The sequence below is a fragment of the Aythya fuligula genome, chromosome Z, assembly GCF_009819795.1.
Source record: "Aythya fuligula isolate bAytFul2 chromosome Z, bAytFul2.pri, whole genome shotgun sequence".
Taxonomy (NCBI): domain Eukaryota; kingdom Metazoa; phylum Chordata; class Aves; order Anseriformes; family Anatidae; genus Aythya; species Aythya fuligula.
In genome coordinates this window covers 13780147-13802267 of record NC_045593.1, presented here as the reverse complement: position 1 = coordinate 13802267, position 22121 = coordinate 13780147, and the positions used below count along the sequence as shown (strand labels likewise).

General features: G+C 42.1%; 1 protein-coding gene across 2 annotated transcripts in view; it reads right to left on the bottom strand.

Annotated features, from left to right (window-relative positions):
- The window catches only part of EGFLAM (EGF like, fibronectin type III and laminin G domains), a 75016-nt gene extending 53407 nt beyond the window's left edge, over positions 1-21609 (bottom strand). For both annotated transcript variants that reach the window (XM_032206368.1, XM_032206369.1), the window contains exons 1-3: positions 21364-21609; positions 3628-3740; positions 1632-1715 (exon numbers count right to left, since the gene is read on the bottom strand). In XM_032206368.1, coding sequence (XP_032062259.1) covers positions 1632-1715; positions 3628-3740; positions 21364-21484 — 318 coding nt within the window. In that variant the 5' untranslated portion in view covers positions 21485-21609. The remainder of the gene's footprint in view (positions 1-1631; positions 1716-3627; positions 3741-21363) is intronic.
- Positions 21610-22121: the final 512 nt, after the last annotated feature.

Below are 22121 nucleotides of genomic sequence, written 5' to 3'. Positions count from 1 at the left end.
CTACTGTTGTCAGGACTAAGACAAAACAACAATGTGCTGTTTGATCTTTGTTGGCACTACCAGCAAGAAGGTTTTGTTGTTGGTGGTGGTGGTTTTTTGTTGTTTTTTTTTTTTTAGGGGGGGGTGAAAAAAGCAAGTAAGAAATACAGACATAAAAACCAGAAGGGAGAAAATAGCACATATACAAAGAAATAATATATCACGGCAATGAGATGCTTTCATTCACCATGATCTCAGAAACCTACAGGAGTCAGAACCAAAACTGAGTGACCAAAAATTGCAGGAAATCATAGCATCCCTCTCGCCCATGCTTCCTACAGAGAAGGCTTCTGAGCAGTGCCCAGCATGGGTCAGAAAGTACCAGAGAATGCACATCATTGAACAGCAGAAGGGAAGGCTCAGGAAAGAGAGGTGAGAAAATAAAGAAGAAAAATGCTGAGCAGAAGATAAAGGAGAAAAAAAAAAATCAAATTGTGAAGAAGGATCACAAAATAAAGATCACAGAAACCTGCAATGCTCTGTGTGCACACATCAGTTTTTGATTCCTGTGCTGGAGGCATTACTGTCTTATGGGCAGACTCTGCTCTTTGCAGAGCACAATATGAAAGTGCTCCCTCACAGCACCCACCCCAAGACACTCCTTCACCCTCTGTCCAAGCAGAGGCTGGAAAATCACTGATTCTGCCTTGCTGAACTCAAAGAGCAGGTTCCCCCCACTGACAAGACACCAGTGTGTTTCAAGAACACCCTTTAAGAGCAGACAGTATTAAAACTACTCAGAAGCATCAAGGCATTGCTTTCATCTTGGCACTAATTGCTAAGCAGTGCAGCAGAAGAGGACAGGAGGCATTTGTTCACGAGTGGAGAAGGAAGCTGAGGCTAGACAGAGAAAGGGAAGGAGGAGAGAGAAGGAGAGAGGGAAACAAGCAAAGTAAAAGTGTAAAGGACAGATAAAAGGAAAAACTTAATTAAATGAAAGGGAAAAAATAGGAAGCAATGAGAAAAGTCAGTGCTTGTAAGAATCAAAACAAGAAAAAAAAAAGGAAAAAAAAAAAAAAAAAAAGAAGCTGAAAGGATCTTCTAAGAATTGGACTTGCACAAATGCAACTAAAACAGCACAATTGAATTTTAAATTCTGTACCTCAGGAGGCCACAATCTGACACAGACACAGACACATAAAACAACCACTAAGCTATTTGTCCTCTTTAATTTATACACTCAACTGTGTCAGGCATCACAATGCACTGATGTTTAGGTTTCTTGCTGTGTATAACAGCAGGGCTGTGCAAATTCCCTTCCATGTGTGGAAGTCATTCATTGAAAATGGACGTTCACAATTAAATGTTCTTTTTTTCAGTAGAAGCCAGAGGTCAGTGTTAGTAAGATGCCAGCAACTTCCCAAAGTTTTATGTGATAAATTAGTCAGACAATGAGGAGCAAAAGTGTATCACAGCTTTCTGCGTGGATTACTGAAAAGCTTTATGACTTCCTTTTTGCTCTATGCCCAGAGCAAATCTGGGGCTTGGATCCTCGGTGTAATTCACAGGCCAGCAGCAACCAGGGAGCTGCATTTTCCCACTTGCAAGTTCCGCTTCTGGTGCTCTTACTGCTGATGAAAAGAAACACTCACCATGCCCAGCATATCCAGACTCAGGGGAACATCATGTGAGAGCTGTTTAACTGCTTTGTCACCTTCAACCTCTGAGTAGAAGACCTTGTAAAGAAGATATAATCAAGCCAGTTTAAGGAATACTACAATGCTTCACAATGATTTAAAAACAAGTGCAATGTTATCACATTGTGGACAGCATTTAAGCTTGTGACCCTCTTTTCAAATGCATGAAAAGCTAACACCCTTTAACATTTCCTTCATATTTGTCAGAAATTGTCAGCATGACTAAAAGACAGAATCTTGTGGTGTTTATGCTCATCTGATGTGAAACACAGCCCAGCTTTAAGGGCAGACTTGAGCTGACAACTTGAATTGTGCGTGATTTGGCCGTGATCAGCTTGGTCAGCTGCAGATTTGCGGGACTGGTCTGCACGAGTTTGGCATTTTATTTCATATAAGGAAGACATTATGTGATTATGCCATTATCAAAATTGCTGTATCACAAATGTCTCTCCTCACGTCTGTTGCCGCATACAGAAGACTAACGAACCACAGAGAATTTGATTTCCTATACACAGAGACACTGAAATGCCAGAGGGCCAAAAGCTAACATAAAGTGAAGATGGTTTGGGTATAGCTCAATCAATGCTAGGTTTGTCATTGCTTTAATTACCATACCATGCGTGAGCTCAAGAGTTAAAAATAAGCTGGGGCTTGGATATTTGATCCACTAAATGATCAATGAAAAATACTTAAAATTTGTGATTATATTAATAATACTTATAATAAGTATATAAATATACTTATAATAAGTATAATAATATAATTTGTGACTATAAAGCACTGTAACTACTTTGAAAAATATTATGAATCACAGAAACATCACTTAAACTGGTAGAATTTGCAATATCCCTCTCTTGGAGCGGATACCAAAACTGTTACCAACATTCCTGTATTCCAATATCCATCATCGCAGTGACATGCAGAGTATTACTGCAGCAAGTGCTTCTGTGTACAAGCACTTCCATAACAATAAAAAGAACTCTGCTGTTGGGCTGCATTAGTCATCTACGTGACCATGGAATGAAGGGAGATGTGTACCAAAAAATACCAATTTCTGGGAAGTTGCTCACTCCTCCAGTCTCTTACTGAACATTAATGCTAAAGGTAGTCAGGAGTTTTCTGTTCACACCTTTTAAATAAAACTAAGTTTTAGATTCTGATTTTTGTTGTTGTTGTTGTTGTTTTTGGTAAAGAGGGAAAACAACCCATTCTAGATGATATCCCACATCTTTGATGCTAAGTCCTGTCTAACTTCCATTTGGGGCATGAGTTTCATTGCCACGAAACACCTATTGAAGGGAAACCTAATAAACACCCCTTTTGTCAACAATTAAATGGCAGATTCATGTTCATTGTTTTTCTGTGTGCACACTCAAATGGTACCCAGTTTTGGCTAGTCACTCTGTTATTCCCAATAAAAGGGAATCAGTACAGGCAGTACCCGAGTTTATCACAGGAATGCTCTTTCCCTGTACCTGCTGTGTGGCTAGGAAGGTGAAGAGGCACAGTCTGGAATAGCTAGTCCTGCTAAAGAGATTCTTAGGCTGGAGGCACGAATCAAAGGGTCCAAGCTGCCCTGAAATCACCATGCAACTCCCTTCATTTGCACAGCATAGTATCGACCTGCTCTGCTGTATTTTACTGCTTTATCAGCTGCAGAGAGCACTGAGATGCTTGCATGAAAACCACCAAAGAAAAGCAATCTATATCCTCTATAAGCCTTTGGCATCCAACCCCAATTCCCATCATAGCTTGCTTTTAACACACAAGCCACTTCTTTCTTAAAGTTGCAGTTCCGTCAGCTCTATTCTGCCATTCCCTGAACACTTTCTGAATGTCAGCATTATTTTCTGAGAATGGGCTCCCCTGCCTGCTTTGCCATGCTCGCGGACAGGCCCGAGGCCAGGCAGAGCACTAGAGCTCCCTGCTAACAGCATGAGAGATCACTTACTGTATATCCCGTGATGGTGTTTGCATGCTGCTTTGGCATCCTCCATTGCACACTGAAGGCTGTGCAGTTCAGTGAATCCAGAAGTATGTCCAGAGGAGGCCCCAGTCTATCTACTAAAAAGAAAAAAAAAAAAAACAGTTGCATATCAGAAGCCATGGGACAGAAAAACACCCTTTTGCTCACATGGCACCTACTACTTGAAGGAGAGATGTGCTGACCTCTTTAAAAAACCATGAGACATGGACCACTACTTGTATTTGCACTGCATGAACCCTCTCCTCCTCCTCCCTGCCCCAAGGCAGCAGTGGGAGGGAGGCCAGGAGAGATGAGAGAGGAGGAAGAGCCCCTCGGTGGTAAGGAGCTGTTAATCAGATCAGGACACCTCATAGACAACTCACCCCCTGCAGCTCCACGTCCAACAGAAATATCCTGGTGTGAGGAAAACCAAATCCAAACCAACCCCTGCCTCATCCACCTTTACAAGACACTGGGAAGCCTCCTGATGACCACCCACCTCTGAAGCCTCAATCCCTTCACAACAGCTATACATGGAAAGGGTAATCGCTGAAGAAGCAAAGTTTAACCCAATGAGAAGAGCACAAAGGACCTGTTCCTGCTGTCCCTCTCTGGTTGCAGGCTATGGTGATGGGTTCTCTGGTCTTGCCATCACTGCCATCACTTTTATCTGGCTATGTTGACCTCACAGTACCACCTCCTTATCTTTCCATTGAACAGGCTGGCCTTTCAGTACAGTGGCTAATTTTCTTGCTTCAAATAAAAAATGTGAGAAGATGAGAAAACCCTGAGTTCCTTGTCTCTGGTATCATGTAGGCAGCTGCATCTGATGTCTGAGAAAGGGGCAGGTGTGGGATCTTGTCTGCTCTGCAGCTGGAGCAAATCTGCAGTGCAATATAAACTTCACTGTGTTACACAGGAGACCGAGATAATCCTCAGGGAGTTCCCGGTTTTCAAATATGTAATGTTTCATTGATGGTATTACCAAAAACCCTTATCAATTAACTGAGGAATATCATTAGTTTATAAAAAGAAAAGCGAGTGTACTTTGTCTAGTAAAATTATGCTGGTTACAAAACGGTCATCCCTCAAAGTGAGAGAGGCTCTGAGAAGAAACTCTTCCATTTCTCATCAGACCTAGGGAGACTGTGCCCAGGGCCTCTCCTATAATTGTTGTGCAGGCATGGGGCTAGCATCAGCCCTCTGTGGGCAAAACAAACAATGAAGGTGCTGCAATGGTGGCATGGGGCTAGCAGCAAAAGCTGATCCCTTGTGGAGAGAGGCAGCATTGGCAAGGGCAGCTCTCCCGCCTGAAGGAACGTAGCCACTTGCCACTCCATACAATACATGTCATCATGCAAGGCGGCGACCTCCCAACCAATGCTCCTGTGTGAATCAGTGGGGATCGTACTGGGTGTGACCATGTTTGCATTTTGTGAAAAGAACAGGCAAAAGTTTTTAGCACAAGTTCTCCAAACAGACATCATTTAGTGTCTTGAAAACAAACCCATACAACAAACAGCTGCAACAAAGTACTGATTAAAATGTTTTAACAGCAGCTTCATTTTTTCCTAGACAATGTTTTTATTATATTTATGTTTTTGCATTCTCTTACCTATGAAAATTGTAAATAAAGACAAAGAAAAAATGTTTTCTTCCCCCCTAGGTCTGACAAACCATCAAGAGCAACCAAGCTACGGTAAAGGTCATTTTTAGATGTGAAGCAAGCCCACATCAGATTTACACTTGTCACTTCCACCAACATATTTGATTTGAAGCTGGATACAAAACTTAGCAGCTTACAAACTCTGCAGCGTATTGATCAATATCAATACTCAAGAAGTTAAACCAAGAACAAACCTGATATTCTGTCCCTTTTCAAGGTGATCTTGCATTTTCCCACTGATAGGAAACCTTTTGTTTTATGATTTTTTTTAAACTGCAACAAACAAAGGTGACCAGCTAGGGTCTATGTCTTTCAGTTAACATTATCAGTCCCTTATTTTCCTGGTCCTTTTGCCTATTTATTTTTCTTTCCCACTGCAAGAAGTCCCAGAGAGTGCTACATGCAATCATGAAAGGATAAATATAAACAAGGTCTAAGAGGGCCAAACTTTTTTTCCCTTTCATTCCTTATGCTTGAAGCTTCAGCCATTCTTACTTTAAAAAAATAAAATAAAATAATAAAAAAATCCCTAGGAAACAAGGTGACCATGTCCTGGGCAAGGCTGTACAAGGGCCATATCCAGCAGGCACTTCATCAAGAATTGTCTTTGAAAAAAAATTATTTTATTATCGAAACAATACAGGGGAGGAAAACAAACAAATTATACACTCTCAGAAAAAGGCATGACCAGTTGTATGCTACAGGTTTGCATTTCCTACACACCCCAAGAATCTTTCCTGTCAATTCAGCCTGGAAGAAATCCTGAAAACTAACTCACTCTTATAGCATCTTGTGGACGTAATAGGACAATGCTGCACTTGTACATTACGGAGGGAAAACATGCTTGCTGCTCTAACTGCATGAATTGTCCTTATTCACTAGGACGGTGTAAGCAGAGTTAACGGAAGCATTGCAAAGAATTGCAGCCTGTGCTAGCAGAGCATTACTCCACAAACACAACCCTCCAGCCGCGTTCCCAGACTGCATCCCAGCCTGTCCCATTTCCCAGGCAGTAAGCAAGGAGCTGCAGCCTCCCTCAGCCTCTTCCCAGGGACAGGTCAGCACCTCCCTTCACCCAGCTCCCAGAGAAGGGACGAGGAGGAGCAGAGCACGTCCTAAACAAACAACCAGCCAGTGCTTCAGGCAATGCAGCTGAGCAACCCACAGGCCTTTATACTTGTTCCTGAGGTGCCAGAAACTAATACATTACTTTCTGGGGAGGTTCGATCAGACAAGTTTGCTGCGAGGCACGGTTGCTGAAATAACAGATTTTAACCAGCAGTGGCAAATACTCATGTAAAACAGCTTCAGATTCATATTCTGAACACACTGTAGGCCAATAAAATTATTTACAGAAAGTATGTGGTGAATAATTTGGAACAACAAATAAATTTGAAAAAAAATGCGAACCATTTGCAGACTATCTGCAAACACAGAGAGGTAACATCTGTTGGTAAAGAGCTGCACCATGAATTATTCACCCAGCCCTACTAAACACTATTATCTTCAGTTTGCAGATGATCAAAGAGTCACAGAGAGCCAAATACTGACCTAAGTTACACCAGCCTGTAAATTGTCACTGCAGGAAAAGTCCTAACTTATGCCAGTGAAAATGAGAGCAAGGGGCCAGAGAGGTCAATGCTTCTATCCCCTTTGCTTGACTCTCCCTAAAAAATCTCTCCCCATGCTGGGGAATCAGGCATCGGTGCCTTCAGAGCCTGGCACTGCCTCCAGGAGCAGCCCCAGCTGATGGTCAGTGGCTGAGCAATACCTGGGGAGTGTGTGCGATTACCCTGCCTGGTACCCAGCTGCCTCCTGACCAAACCAGGAGCCAAGAGAAAAAGGAAAACCCAGCCCCGGCAAGGCTGCCTGGCTGTCCTCACAGCTTTCCATGGTCACCGCCACCGATCTTGCAGCTTATTGATGGGCGTCTGGGGATTCAGAGATGCTTCTTGCTTGCCAGAGTCCGAATTTCACACAGCTTGGCAGAGAGCAAAGAATGTCCATTTTTGGATGAACGTTTCCTTCGTAACCATGACAAAGGGGCTGCAGGATCTGACACAAGCAATGTTTATGCCACAGAGATACAGAAGATGTCAGGGCTTCCAAACAGCCATGCTGCAGCATTATATCAAAACATTTTGTCAGCTGATCACAACTGCTGCAATATGTTTACTGCTTTACTAACACATTATTTTGAGATAAATGCGTGCCTGAGGTATTTTGTAAGATTTTACAGAACATCAAGTAGTAAGCACACTAAAAACGACGTGGAAACTGGTCTAAACATTTATGGCTGTATAATACAAAGATCATGCTTAGATTATAAAATACAGTTAGAGTTTTCAAGGGTAAAACTCTGGATGCTTGTAGCTCCCCCTACAGTTTAGGTCAGAAGTACCCCTCATCTCAATATTCAGCATGAAATCTCTCTGAATTAATTAGGCATCACCCTGCTCAGTGCAAAACCTAAAGGAGTTGCTGGAGGAGAGCCTGCCTGCTGGCTGGCCACTCACTGTCACCTTGCTGATGCAACGTGGGGCCGTGGAACACATCTGGAACAAGGGACAAATGTTCACAGGTTTCCCCTGCTCCTGTCCCTCAGACAAGTCCATCTGCCTCAGCTCTTGCCAGACAGAAGACCTGTTTCAGTGGTGGTCCCCCCTGCAAATGTCCTGTCCTCTGAATCTGGATCCTGTGAATAACTCAGAAAGCTCTGTTTAAAAAATAAATTAATTAATTAATTAAAAAGGGGGGAACAATTTATATAAAAATAAAATGAATCACATTCTGTGCAAACATGGTCATTCTCCTTTCCAGCCAGCCAAGCACAGAAAGTTTGACATTGTCCAAAATGCTTTGATGAGACCAGTAATGGAAGCAATTCCTTTGGGCCCAAGCAAGGAAGCCATTAACCGAGGGGGAGCACTTGCACACATACTAGGACTATGTGCTGTAAGAGTATAGCAAATACAAGAAGGGCATGAGGACTCAGCTATAGATGAACAGTGCTGAACTGATAATTTCATATTTGCTTCACCATTTACAGCTATTTAGTTTCTTGTTTATAGATCTATTTGGTTTTGTACTTCCTAAAATACACAAAAACAGCTAAAACTGTGAAGAAGTAAGCAAACAAGCTCTCCATGGGAGCAGAAGAATACATAAATACTCTCTCTTGACGTGAGTTAATTTTACCATTATTTAAATTTCTCCTTCACAAGAGCAACTGTAATAAAAAATGGTTTGAAAAACAAACAAACAAACAAATAACTACCTTATCCCACCTATAGAGGTGTCATTGCTATTGCGACTCACCCTGCCCCAGCCTTCATTCAGCTCACCCTCCATTACTTACAGTGGAAACACTCACAATGAAGTCAATCTGTATTCAAAGAACTGACAGATTCCTAGAAGTTTAAGGATGACATGGTCCTCCTGCTCCCTCTCACTTGCCATGGGTGAGAGATGAGGTGCTGGTGGCCTTTCAGAGGGTGCTGACAGGAGGTCAGGATACATCCATGCAAATCAGCCATGTGCCTAGCAGCATTTTGCTCTCCCCCAGAGGCCAACAGGCGTGCAACTTGTCCTCTGCCCGTGCATTGAACTCCTACACGCAACCATCAAGGTAGCTACCAGAGAAGTGCCTGCTCCAGCTACGGCAAGAAAATTGCTAGTGCAGACAGAGGCAAGTTCCTTCCTCCTCCCAGTCAAGAGGTGACCCCAAAATCTTACTACAGAAGAGAGCAGTTTCTGAGAAAATCTGGTGAAAAATAACCTTTAAAACAAATACATACGTCATGTCTACAAGCTTCAATACCAAAGTGCTTCAGCTGAGCTGGATAAAGCTCATCATGTTTTAGTGGACATTTCAAGTTTGATTTTCATTCTGAATTACACTGGAAACAGGCTATAACGGTGCAGATAATGGTGGTTTTTAAAGTATTCATGAATGGAATATCTGAAAAATCAGAGTTGTAATATTTTAGTTTATAATTTTATTATATTATGCATTTGATCTTTTCTTTCCTTTTTAGCTTTTATGGTGTTTCAAGACTTGCAGTTAGGCAAAGGTACTTATGGTCCTGAAATAATATAAAAATAATATAAGGGATACAAGCCACCTGCAATACTGTGGTAACTCATTTAAGGTGAACAAGATGATTCATTTCATCTTTATTAGTTTCCTCTTCAGAAAAAAAAAAAAAAAAAAAAAAAAAATCTTTAGACTATGGGTCAATAAAATGAAATGGTTTCTTCATTATTATTTTTTTTTTGTCAATTTCTCTGGATAACTGCTAAGAGGTACTGACTGAAGGATTATATTTTCTGGGTTGATGTGCCTTCTATGTGTGTCCCATGAAACAAGATAAATTTGCAATTGAAATGCTGGCTGTCACTACAAACATCGTGAAATAAGGAAACAGGAATAAAAACCTTATGCAAGACAGTTCCAACTAATTCTCCAATGAAGTTTTCAGAACAAATCTTCTCCAGAAAGAGAAATTCTTTTTGTTTCAAGCTTTACTTAATTAATTTCATTAATTCATCAAAAAATGATTTTTATTGAAATGGTACTTAATCATGAAAAGTTGATTTTGAGAAAAAACTTCTATCCACTCCTAGTGTTGAAACAAAGTGTATTGTGGCCCATAATACACTCTCCCACTGAAATGATGATAGGGTCTTTTTTCCTTTCTCTGCTTTTTACAGACTGAACTTGGTTACGTAAACACCACAGCTGCACGAAGACAGTGTGACAGACCAAAAAAGGTCAGGAAATCCTAAATGAAAAAAATGTGCCATCTTTTCATCTCTTTGTAGAATTTTCCAGCTCCCACTGCTGGGTACATAAGAAAGCAAGAATCTCCCAACCGCAATAATTACAAAAGATGATGACTGAAATAAGGGAATCTCAGATGGTCCCTCTTGATCCTGCTCGTGGTGCACTGAGCAGCAGCACCAACATGGAAAGCATCAGAAAATGCAGTAATCTTGATGGTCACTGCTCTGCATGAGTCGCCTACTGGAGAGTAATGCAAGAGGGGATGGATGTTGCACATGGGGCAGAAAGTTGGTTCCTTTCCCAGTCACAGTCCTGGCAGAGCCCAGATCAGAGCACAACGTGTATCCTCACACCATTGCTAACCCATGGGATCCTGACATGAGGAGACCCACTGGATCACCTACACGTCGTCACCATAAGCAACAGTGCACACACCGCAGATATTATGGCACTACAGGGGCAGCACGGTTGTTCAGCAATCCAGATTGCACTGCACAAACCTTTGGAGTGATGAGCCCCATCTTGCTCAGTTCTTTAAAATACTGTAATAAAACCAGCAGAAAACCTCAACATCAACATAATGACAGTTTTGGACCCACACGATGCTTTTCTGTTGCAGTATATATTGTCTGTTATCCGCCCCAGGTACACTTGAGGTGATGCTCTTGGGAGTTTTTATAACCCGAGGAAAAGGAAGAAAAGAGGCAAAGCTCCCAACAAGTTACAGTACAACACAGGGAATCCTATTAAAAACAAGAAGGCACAACGTCAGTGGTGACTTCATCATGGCTTTTCCTGGTTTGCCTTCACCATGGAGACTGCAGGAAAGAAGGCCAGAGAAGAGAAGCCCCACTGCCTCCCTGAGCTCCTCCAGCCAGGCTCTGCTGCCAGCAGCTCTGCATGGTGCACAGTGACCCAGCCTTCCAGCTGTGAGAAGAATCAGAAACTGATTTTTTAAAGAATTTCTGAAGAGCTTAGATATAAGAAAAAAATAGTCTACCCATGGTTAGTTATGCACTGGCACAGCTTTGTGGGGAATTCCTGGTGCTGAAGGCTAAAAGCAGGGTAAAGCATTATCTCCAGATAAAGGTCTGGTTTGTACCTATCCTGCCTTTGTGAGGAGGGACAGACAGGGCAATCTCCACATAACTCTTACAACCTTTTGTCTCTGATAATTACTGATGAGAAGGCTAAAATAATTACATGAATTATAACCACATATAAGATACTAATTGAAATAGTTCTCCGAATGGAAGTGTTTCCTACTTCCAGTACAGACATGGTATAGACACATTTTAAAAGCCCCACCAAGACACTCAGGATGCATAACATCAGGTGTACTTCTGGAAGCCTGAGCCAAAATCTAACACTTACATCCTAAATCCAGGCTTGCACTTCATCTGTCAAAGCCCCAGCTCTGGAGCAGGCTGCCACAATTCTTGATGTCTCTGCTGCACCAGCCTGGCAGACACCTTGCTGCACCCTCACCTTCTGTGCTGCCTTGGGTGTTATCTGATGGAACTCAACCCACTTCCACGGAAGAAAAAATGCTATTCTCTGTTCTCTTGTGGGATATGTAACTGAGATGTTAGGAGCACAACTGTGAGATGTGCTCCAGAAGCAGAACAGGGCAAGTGACAGGACACCAGGACGTGGGAGGAGACAGCAGGTGGGATAGGGACCCTTTCTAAACAGATGTTCTGGTTGAAGTGCCCACCTCCCTCTTTAAGTAACAGGCACTGGGAACCTCTCCACAGGTGCCCACTACTGATTAAATACACGGAAGATTTGGGAGCTTGCTTTAGCAAAACTGTTTCATTGACCGTAAAGATTAAAAATGGATTATGTGCCTAAATTGAGCAGGTCACTCCTCCTGCTATTATTCTTTCCTTTTATATTTTATCACAAGAAGCTTATATTAAATTTTACAATGGTTTAGTATTTATCCACACTGATAATATTCAGTCTAGTCTAATATTCTAAACATTAAGAAGTTTTCTTCATGTTTATGGCAAGCATGTTTGCCATAAGCCACACTGAGACATATGGCCCTCCAAACTATATCAAAAGCAGAAACCAGAGAACATGAGCAAAGCTGATCACTCAGTGCTTAAAGCTCATAAACAACTCTTAGGCATTACTGATAAAAATAATCCATACTAAGTAGACTTTTACTATTCTGAAATAAAATGATAAAATAAGGATGAAAATCAGACTGTTACTTTTTTTCTTAGTCCTTATGGGTAAATGTATAGGGTAACTACATATCAAAGGCTATATTAATTATCAAATTAATATATCAAAGGCTACATATCAAAGGCTATATTAATTATAAAAAAAAAATAGCTTCATATATATATATATATATGTATGTATAAAGGCCTATTAAACTATGAGAATGCCAAATAAATAACTTGAAATTTTATTTTCCCATCAATAAATAACACTTAAAGCTGTATTTTTTCAGGAGTTTACTATCCAAAGCTTATTATCTTCAATTGGAACCACAGCAAAATTGTTCATGCTACTTGAAAAATACTCTCCTTGATGTCTCTTAATCTCTTTGCTTTACCTAAGAAAAATTTCTCTCTCAATGTTCCTTAGATACAAAATGCAAAAGTGAACTCTCGAAGGAGTAGTTCACTTTGTACAAGAAACAAAATTCAAGGGGGGCTTCTGGAAAAATTGAAATTTCTCAGAGAGAAAAACCTCACAAACACAAGTGTATTATGTACACACACACAGCGGCACTCATACATAAAGATTAAGGTACAAAGAGGTCAAAGCTGGCCATACAACAAGCAAAAAATGTGTGGGCTGAGGACAGGGCACATCAACCACGGCTACCCAGCCAGTCAGCCCCCGGCACATACTGGTGTTTGTGGCCGTTCCTCTCCAGATGCAGGACTTTACATGTCCCTTTGTTGAACTCAGTGAGGTTCCTGTCAGACCATTTTTCCATCCAGCTGAGGTCTCTTTGAATGGCAGACTCCACCCTTTGATGTATCACCCAGCTCCTCACAGTTAGGTATCTTCAGCAATTTGTGGAGGTTACACTGTCCCACCACCTAGGTCATTCATGAGGATATTTAACAGTTGATGTTGCCAGTAAAAACTGAGGTGAAGAAGGCAATATGCACCTCAGCCTTTTGCATGATTTTTGTCACCAGTTCTCTTTCCATCTGCATTTTCCCTACAGTTCATCCTGCTGCTGAGACAACTGCAGAAAGTCTTCCTGTTGCCCTTCATGTCCCTTACCAGGTTGAACTTTGGCTTTCCTAACCACAATACTGCATGCTCAGACACAGTCTGTATTCCTCCTGGGTCACCTTACCCTGCTTCCACATCTTGTATGTTTTCTTTTTATGCAAGTTTCCACTACAATGATGTCCTGTCTGCACTTCTTTATTGGTGTACATACATTTGGGATGGGACCCATTCCCAAGTTGCTGGTTTCAGGGTCCCACATTTGCTTTTCTTGTCAACCCAACCCTTTGCTTCCTCACCTGACTGTGGGGTCGCATCTTCTCTCCTTTGTCATTCCTAGTTTGAAGCCCTACTCATGGGTACATCCAACCTAATGGCAAAGATGCTTTTGCACCACTTAGGTGGAGCCAGCCCTCTACTCTGGAAGAGGGTCTCATAGATATAAAAGCAAACTCAGACAAGGACTAGAAATTTCTGAGTTTCTACAAGAATAGAGTTATGTAACAACATACTAACTTATGGCACTAAACCTACACCATAACTTCTGTGCATTGACAGAAAGTCATAGTTAGATAGCACTGTATAATGATCCTAACATGACTGGAGAAGCCAGCACAAATGCAACTGTGGTTTTATTAAAGGCTACAGGAAGACAGGTCAGGGAACAAATGTGGCATCTTCTCAAGGAGCAGGAAATTATTCTCCACATCAGTTCCTCCATAAGGATTAGGACAATTCCACTATCTTCTGCAGACAGCGAGTCTCTCCATAAACTATTTCTAACAGGAATATATATATATATATATATATATGTATAAGTAAAATAAAATTATTTGAAAATAATATGTAACAGAAATAGAAGGGTTTTGTTTGTTTGTTTGTTTGTTTGTTTGTTTTTTAAACCTGAATCCCTGCACTAAAGTAGCATAGGACATGGCCATATATCAGAAGAACCAGAATCAAGAACTGGTATGTGGAAGCAGAGAGAGTGACAGTGAGAGAAAAAACCTTTGCTGCAAGACAATGAGACATGGAAATACATCCCAGTGTAAGAAGAGACTGGCTACAAAAGCAAACAGCAAATGACCCATGCACAGCCACAATACCAACAGAGCTAATATCTAATACTCCCAGCTCCTCTCAAAGTGTTCCCTGTTCTGGTGATTTCCACAGCTTTTATACTCAAGTCCTTGGCCCTAAACCTCACCAGAGCAGCTGCCTCACCACACAAGCTGTGTCCTTCTCTTGGCATTATCTGGTTCAAATGCATCTTTCTTTACCCATTTCTGATCATTTTAAGCATTGCCCAGTCCTTTGTGACTTTCTTCCCCTAATATATTGCAGATTTCTTTTTTCACTGTTCTTATATGTCTTACTACTCCACAGATGTAGATGGCTCAGACATTCTCATCTCAAGCTACCAAGCCAAGTCCATTAACCTACACGTATATATGAACAGAGTTGCAGTTCTTGACCATACACCTCCCCATACCATGGTGCTGCTAGCATGACTGTGCAGTTGAGATGAAAACAGCAGCAACCTGCATGAAATGGGATCATGTAGGAACAGGAATGTCAGGAAACAAGAACGTGAACTAAAAATGCCAGCAGGATGCTGGTCTCCATGTACATGACTGGAGAACCAGCTGCAAAACCATCACCTCTTAAAACAGCTATCTTTGTAAAAAGCCTGCTTATTTTTAGAAAGATGTTGCCTTCTGTGAGTATCTAGAAAGCAGGATATGAAACAGAACTAACATTTCTGTTCCAAGTAACAAGTTCTGGCTTCTGGTAACTCTTATTATATCACAAAAGTTTGGATCCTAATTTTCAATCATTTGCAGTGTATGGGCTTTGTTCGATTTTTTTTCCTAAAATGATCTTTTGGCTGAAATTTGTCATGTAAGCAGGAATAATCTGAGTGAAATTCTCTATAATCTTTGCCTTTAGGGTTTTTTTTTATTTATTTTCAGAAGACCAGCAACACAAAGCTGGTCTCAGTTTATAACTTTATAATGTGCAATAATGCCTCCGACACATCAGAAAAATTGGAATAATTTCTGTATTTGAAAGGTGCATGCTCAACATTCACAACATGCTCATTTCCCCTCATTTTAGAAAGGCAATTCAAATTGCAAGTTCAAAACATACACAGATGTTGATATTTGACTGCACCATAATTTTCACAGGTGTCAGAAAATTTAAGTGACTTTAAAAATCATGAGAGGTGTGCAGGATAATTTGCCTTGGGATTCTTCCAGCCTTGGAGATCTTTCTCTGTGAGTTACACCAGCTTCACTATCCTCTGAGTACACTGGGAACTCATTGTTCCCTTTTCAGGGCTATTGCTTTTAACACAACTGTTGTCTGCACTGTTTCAAAACACAGCAAGGTATATTAGAAGATAATCTATCAACACTTGGCATATGAATCACAAAAAGCCAGAATGTGATAGCACCTTGTCATGGTTCATCTCTTCCAGGTCTAAAAATTATCCGGGATAACTTTTGGCAATGCCTGAATGAAAGATCTTTTTTAAGAAAACAAAGCCAGTGTCTTCTGATTGTCCAATTACATGTCCAGCAAGTCACTAACAGAAGAAATGGTTTTCCCCACAGCCTGCTAGTGGTCCTCTTCCTGTTGGATAAAATGTTCCCTGGGTCAATATTGTGTGGATCTCTTTCATTTCAAGGCCAAAATCCTTAAGAGCATTCCCCATGTGCAGTCCTTACTCCTGAGTGTAATTACACAGTGCTCTGTAGAAGAACTGCTGTGAACCTAGTGTATTTCACACTACACACTTCTCACCTGGAGGGTTTTATGGATCACCACACACCGTATCATTAGCTACCTTTGGGTTAGCTAACTGCTTCAATGGAGCTTTCCCCCTAAGCCTCCAATTTTCAGTGGCTTATGCCATCCTGAAGCAGTTTCTTTCAAAGATGAGCTCTGCTGTGATTGTTCTCAGCTCAGAGACCCTGAAAAGTCTGAAGAAAAAAAAAAAAAAAAAGAACATTCACATTTTCTGTGTCTTGGTTGTTCACATTTAGGAGGTATAGGGATTTTGTTTTATATGAAAGAACTAGTTTGGTTTTCATGTGTAAGTATCTTTACTAAAAATAAAGCGGAAATCAATTCTCGCCTGTTCTTAGCCAAAAGTATTTCCTTCCAGTTGGAATTAATTGTGAAGAACAGGTTTTAGGTATTGTTTGCTTTTTATTTATTTATTTGTTTGTTTGTTTGTTATTTCCAGAAAGAACATTTGTTTGCACAGGAAAAAAAAAAATAGGAAATTTGAATCAGGATCACATAGTTAACATAGTCTCCTGCATGCCTGTGGTTTAGGAAGTCTTTTATTACATAATCACAGAGCATTGCTACATATTCACCAACAAACAGGGGACCAAATTGTGCACTTTTATGTATGAAATAATCAAATTATTAACCACTTCAAAGGGGTGTAAGCCCTCAGTTATAGGCTGAGCCCAATATAAGTTTGATCTAAGGAATGGGAAACTCCCAGGAATACTCTGGGCTAACTGATGAGTTTGTGGAGCACTGAAGAGACCTCATCCATTGAAATTTTCTGTGCTAAGAAAACAGGGTTTTCTCCTGCTCCTTCTGATCTCTCAGATGACCAGTACTCAGAATCCTTCACATTAAGTTTAACCTTAAAAACATTAATTTGAGCATTAGATGTGCTCACTCATAAAGAGATATACAGGCTATATAATGTGCCCTGCCTAGTCCAATATATCTGTTATTAGTGTAATTACCATGCATCGTCCAGAGAAAAGGAGAGTTTTTTTCTGCAAGACACACTGCAAGATACGGAGACACTCACCTACACAATATTAGTAAGGTAATAATATTAATTAAGCCTATCAGCCTTGACTAAATTGAGCTGTGTTGACCAGCATATAAAAGTCTTCCTACACTTTAATGTGGCATGACTGGAAAAGGATAAAAGTACAAAACCAGCCTAACTCCACTTTTAAAACAGAAAGCCTGGCCTGAGAAGGACTGGCAAAGCCTCAAAGCAAGTCTGTAGCAGCCTCAGGACAGGATGATTTTCCAAGGCTCACTCTAGCACCTTTATCTCCCACATCACCCCTCTTCTCCTAAGGTTGGGGGAAACTCAACCTCTGGTACAGGTATAATGTCACCAATTTTTAAAATTCTGTTACCTAGTTTTACCTTTCTGAGTAGTGGTGGAAGGCTGTACTGTAGTTTTGGAGGCGGCATCAGTAAAATGCTGCTTAAGAAACACACTTAGCCAAAGTTTCCTTGTACAGTGGAAGATAATGACTTCAGGATGGACAGAACTGAACACACTGTGCTGTGAATAAGATTAACTAAAATCAGAAAACATAATTCAAAATGAGTGACTAACAGTGGCATATGAAGTAACATGCTAAAGTGAAATAATTTTGTGCTTTCCCAGATAAAAGGTTATTTTCTTTCCCAGAGATCATTAAGAGAATGCTGGTAGCTCCCAAAGAAACACCTTCACAAGGTGCTGGTGGGATTGATCAAAGTTAGCAACAATTACCAGAATACAGGCCACAGAGTTATAACACCAAGCCCAAGCAAAATGAAAATGTCACACAATGTTGTGACACTACTTATACTCTTACATGACGAACAACACCAAATCCATACATAGTTACTGTTTGTTGAATTTACTGACATTCAAGACATTGAACAGTGTATTCTGATAGCACATGTTGACCTATGCCTGGAAAAATAAAAAAATTATATTAATCTCCCCCCAGATATATTTTTCATGTTTTCTTTATTGGTTCTATGTCGCAGATATACAGTGTCTCTGTCAGCGCTGCAGCCCTAGCATCAGGAATCATCCCTTCTTCAAACTCATTCCTTTTCTTAAAGAGATTTTGGATTCAGCAGCAGGTCAGCCTTATCCTTACATGCTTTACATGTGAGATTTAATAAGATGGAGATTTACAACCCATTCTAGTATTGTTCCCCCAAATTTACTATATTTTAAAAAGTAAAATAAAAACCTTCTTTCCCAAAGACAGATACATTTTCCGTGTGTGTAGGCCTGATTTTCAGGGTAGCCTGACCTATTTTGATATCTAAATAGGGCTAGATTTTCAAAAGTGTTCCATATCCAGCAGCTCTTATTATAGCCAGATTTTCTAAAGAATTCAACTACTTCAGTGCCAAGTTCTCTGGAAAAAAAGTTGTATACTGTACTGCTGACCTGGGAGCTGAGCCCTTTTGAAAATCTGGCCCTTATATTCAGTGCTACACTCTTGTAAAGTCTTCTTCAGACATTAATAGGTCTGATTCTTCCTGCATTTACACACCAAGTCTACCAGTATGGTCATCTGGGAAACTGCTACAAGCTAGGCAATTCAAGTCCGATCTATGTTTATATTGATTGGTAAGCGTAATAACAACAACAACAAATCCCAAAGCATGAGATATGAATATCTTATTTACTCCATGCAGACCAACTCAAGGGTTTTAATATTTTATAGGGCTTTGGAACTTTACACTCTGATACTAAAGAAGTATTAACACAGCACAGTGCAACAAGTTCATGCAATGAGCATCCATGGGAAATCACTTAAGGAGTTGGCTCTTTCCTCTATAATTCCCTAAAATTATAGAACCATTAAGATTCAATGATATATGTTTATATCAGTAGTAGTGTTACACATTGCAGGCTAGGTTTAGGCTTTTCAGCGTTCAATCAGTTGATAGAAACTTAAAACAGAAAAATCCGTGGCTTTGTGGAAGGCAAAAGGAAAAAAAAAAAAAAAAAAAAAAAAAAAAAGGAAAACAAAACAATTTAAAAGCAGCAGCATGAGTGCCAGCTTCTGGGAGAACAAGATTTAGAGAATCCCAGCCTAATCTGTTCCCAACTACCCTGCTCACCACACGGTGTCTAAGGATTTGTTTTAAGCCCTTCCCAAAGTGTCTGGCATACCATTTCCTTGTCTCCAGCAAATGTATCATGTAACTGTGAATAAATGTTCAAATGAGTTTAACAGTCATCAGGATGTTTCAAATTTGAGTACAACAGCTTTTTTTCCTGAATTTAACAAGCTGCATTTATGGCAATTTTCCTATATTATTTATTTTTAACTTCACTAATACATTTTTCACTCTGCTGCTTTCTTGGAATTACAAAATTGATCTTTGTAAGCTGCGCTCTGAATGAAAAATTTGGAAAAATTGAGATGCATTAGGCTACCTTTTTTCTTTCAATGCACAAGACCTGCCAGCCAGCTCCCATTATTGGAAATTGGTTTTATTGCTTTTCTCTCAATACGACCTTTTGCTTGCACCTCAGATACAACTTCTGTGCAAGACCAACTTCCAGTGCTATTAAAAAGGCAAAGTGAAAGGGGAACAAGAAACATTTAAAAGAACTTTTTAGTATTGTTTCTCTTCTTCATCCACGACTTTTGGATGTGCAAGTAAATGACGGTTCCCTCTTGCTCTTGGCTGTCAAGCATATGACAAGCTGCAGGAACAAGACAGAGATGTGGGTTACCTTGAGCTACACCTGTTCTCGGTGCTTTGACAACGACGTTACACAGCACAGACCCAGCCACGGGATTCTGGGGAGCCTGCAATTCCAATAGCCCTTGGCAGAATGCAGATGGGATTTAAATTATACACTGCTGCACAGAAGCTCTCTGGGAGACTTCCTTCTTCAAATCTTGCTACAAGTGGATTTTAAAATGTTTGCACAGGTTTTGAAAAATGCTTCCAGATAAAACTGACTACTTATATGGAAAAAGAGAAAGAAAATGTATAATTGAATCAATCAAAACCTGAAAGAACATAAGTAAGGAAAAAAATAATATGTAGCTAACAAAAGTATGGTACACACAGCACAAGTGTGTACCATACTAATTCATCTCCTCCACAGTACCTCAACTAATTTGTTTCCAAGCTTTAAACTATTATAATTTAATGCGCAGGAATACGTTTCCACCATTTTTGTCCTGGTGTGAAGCAAGTAGACCAGTACATTAAAGAAATCTCTAAAAATATTTACACTTTTCTACCCCCAACTCCACAAATCCAGTATTTTAATGCAATCAGTTAATCGTCTCATTCACAACTGCTGTCCACCTAATTTCCTCAAGTACTTAATTGTGGCTATTATGATCACCAAGGATCATGGGACTAGATCCCTAGGAGACAAGGTCAGACCAGTAAAATTAGCCATCTGTCCAGTGAGGGCTTTAAGCTCAGGCTGCATTTAAGTATTAAGTTTCCAACTGTATGGGCATATTTTTTTCCCCCGAGAGCAAGAAAAAAAAAAAAAAAAAAAAAAAAAACCAGCGACAGAAACGTTTTATCACAGACAGGGTCTCATCCTGCAAACGTTTTGACAGCCAAGGCAAAACGTACTTAAACTTGTTAAACTTTCCACTGGTCTGATCCCGCTGAAGGCAGCGACACAAACCAGCGCTGAGCCCCAGTTTAGTCCCTGGCGCTGCGCACCGCGATTTCTGGAAGTGCAGGAAGCCCAAATTTCACCATGCTCCGCGTCCCCCCTCGGTTTAACCTCCCCGTCTCACAGGCTGCAGGGGCTGTGGCGGCTGCCCAGGGTCTAGGCTTTTAACTTTTCTTCGCCGAGGACCGCGCACCGCCCGGCTGGGATGCCTCGGTTCGGGGTACCTGCGGGTTTAGGTGCACTTCTCGCCTCCTTGGCGCTTTCTCCCACATTTGCTGCTCCCTGCCTTGCATCCTTCGCTACCCACGCCGCAGCCTCGCTGCCGAGACCGGAGGCTGGCACGGAGGCCAGAGGTCCTGCCCGGTGCTTCACGGACCAGGACGGACAGACGGACAAGTCCGAGAAATTTATCCCCGGCGTGCGCTCCCGCACGGCCCCGCTGGAGTCCCGGCGGGGAGGATGCTCCAGGAGGCGAGGACGCTCCGAGAGGGAAAGGGTGCTCCGAGGGGGGCGACTCTGCTTTTAAAGGGTGGCAAAACTTCCCGAAGAAAGCGAGCACCTGGGAGAACAGGCACCCCAAATCTGCCCCCCGCCCCCCCCTTCCCCCCGCCTTACCTTGCCGGCGGGGGATGCTCCTCCGCGGGGCGGCCGCGCAGCCGATGCACGAAGCCAGCAGCAGCAGCAGCAAGGAGGAGAGGCGGCGGCAGGGACAGGGACAGGGTCCCGGCACCTCCATGTGCTCCGCGATCCCCCGCCGCCCCCCGGGCCGGGGGCTGGGGGCCGGGACCGGCGTCCCCCCTGTGTTCGGCAGCCGGGCGGGGAGCGGGGCTGGGGCGGGCGCGGCGGGGCTTTTACCGAGCCGGGAAGGGAAGCGGAGAAGGAGGAGGTGAAAGAGGAGGAGGAAGAGGAGGAGGAGGCGGCGGCTGGGTCCGGCGCTTTGATGGGATTACAGCCCCCCTCGGGGCGGGCGGCGGCCCCGGACCGCCCAGAGCCCCCCGCAGGGAGCCCCCGGTGCCGCCCCCCCGGCCCTGCCCTCCCGCTGAGGTTGGGGTGTCCTCGGCCCCCCCCCGGTCCCCGGCACCCTGGGATCGGCTGCCCCTCGTCCCGCTGGAGCTGAAGCTCGGGTGGGGGGCTCCGGACTTGTTCCCCGGTTCCCCTGGGAGGGCCGGGGCCGGGGTGGAAGCCAAGCCCGGGGCAAGGCGGGGAGAGGATTCGGTGAGGAAGTTGTTGCTGAGTTAAGAGGATGAAGTGAGTTTAATCGCCCCAGATGGAGGCTGAGACCTATCCCGGCCACTCAGACTAATATAGAAGCTCGGTGAAGATTGGAGGGGATGGGGGGAGGAAGGCAAGGGGAAGTCATGGTGTTCGAGGAT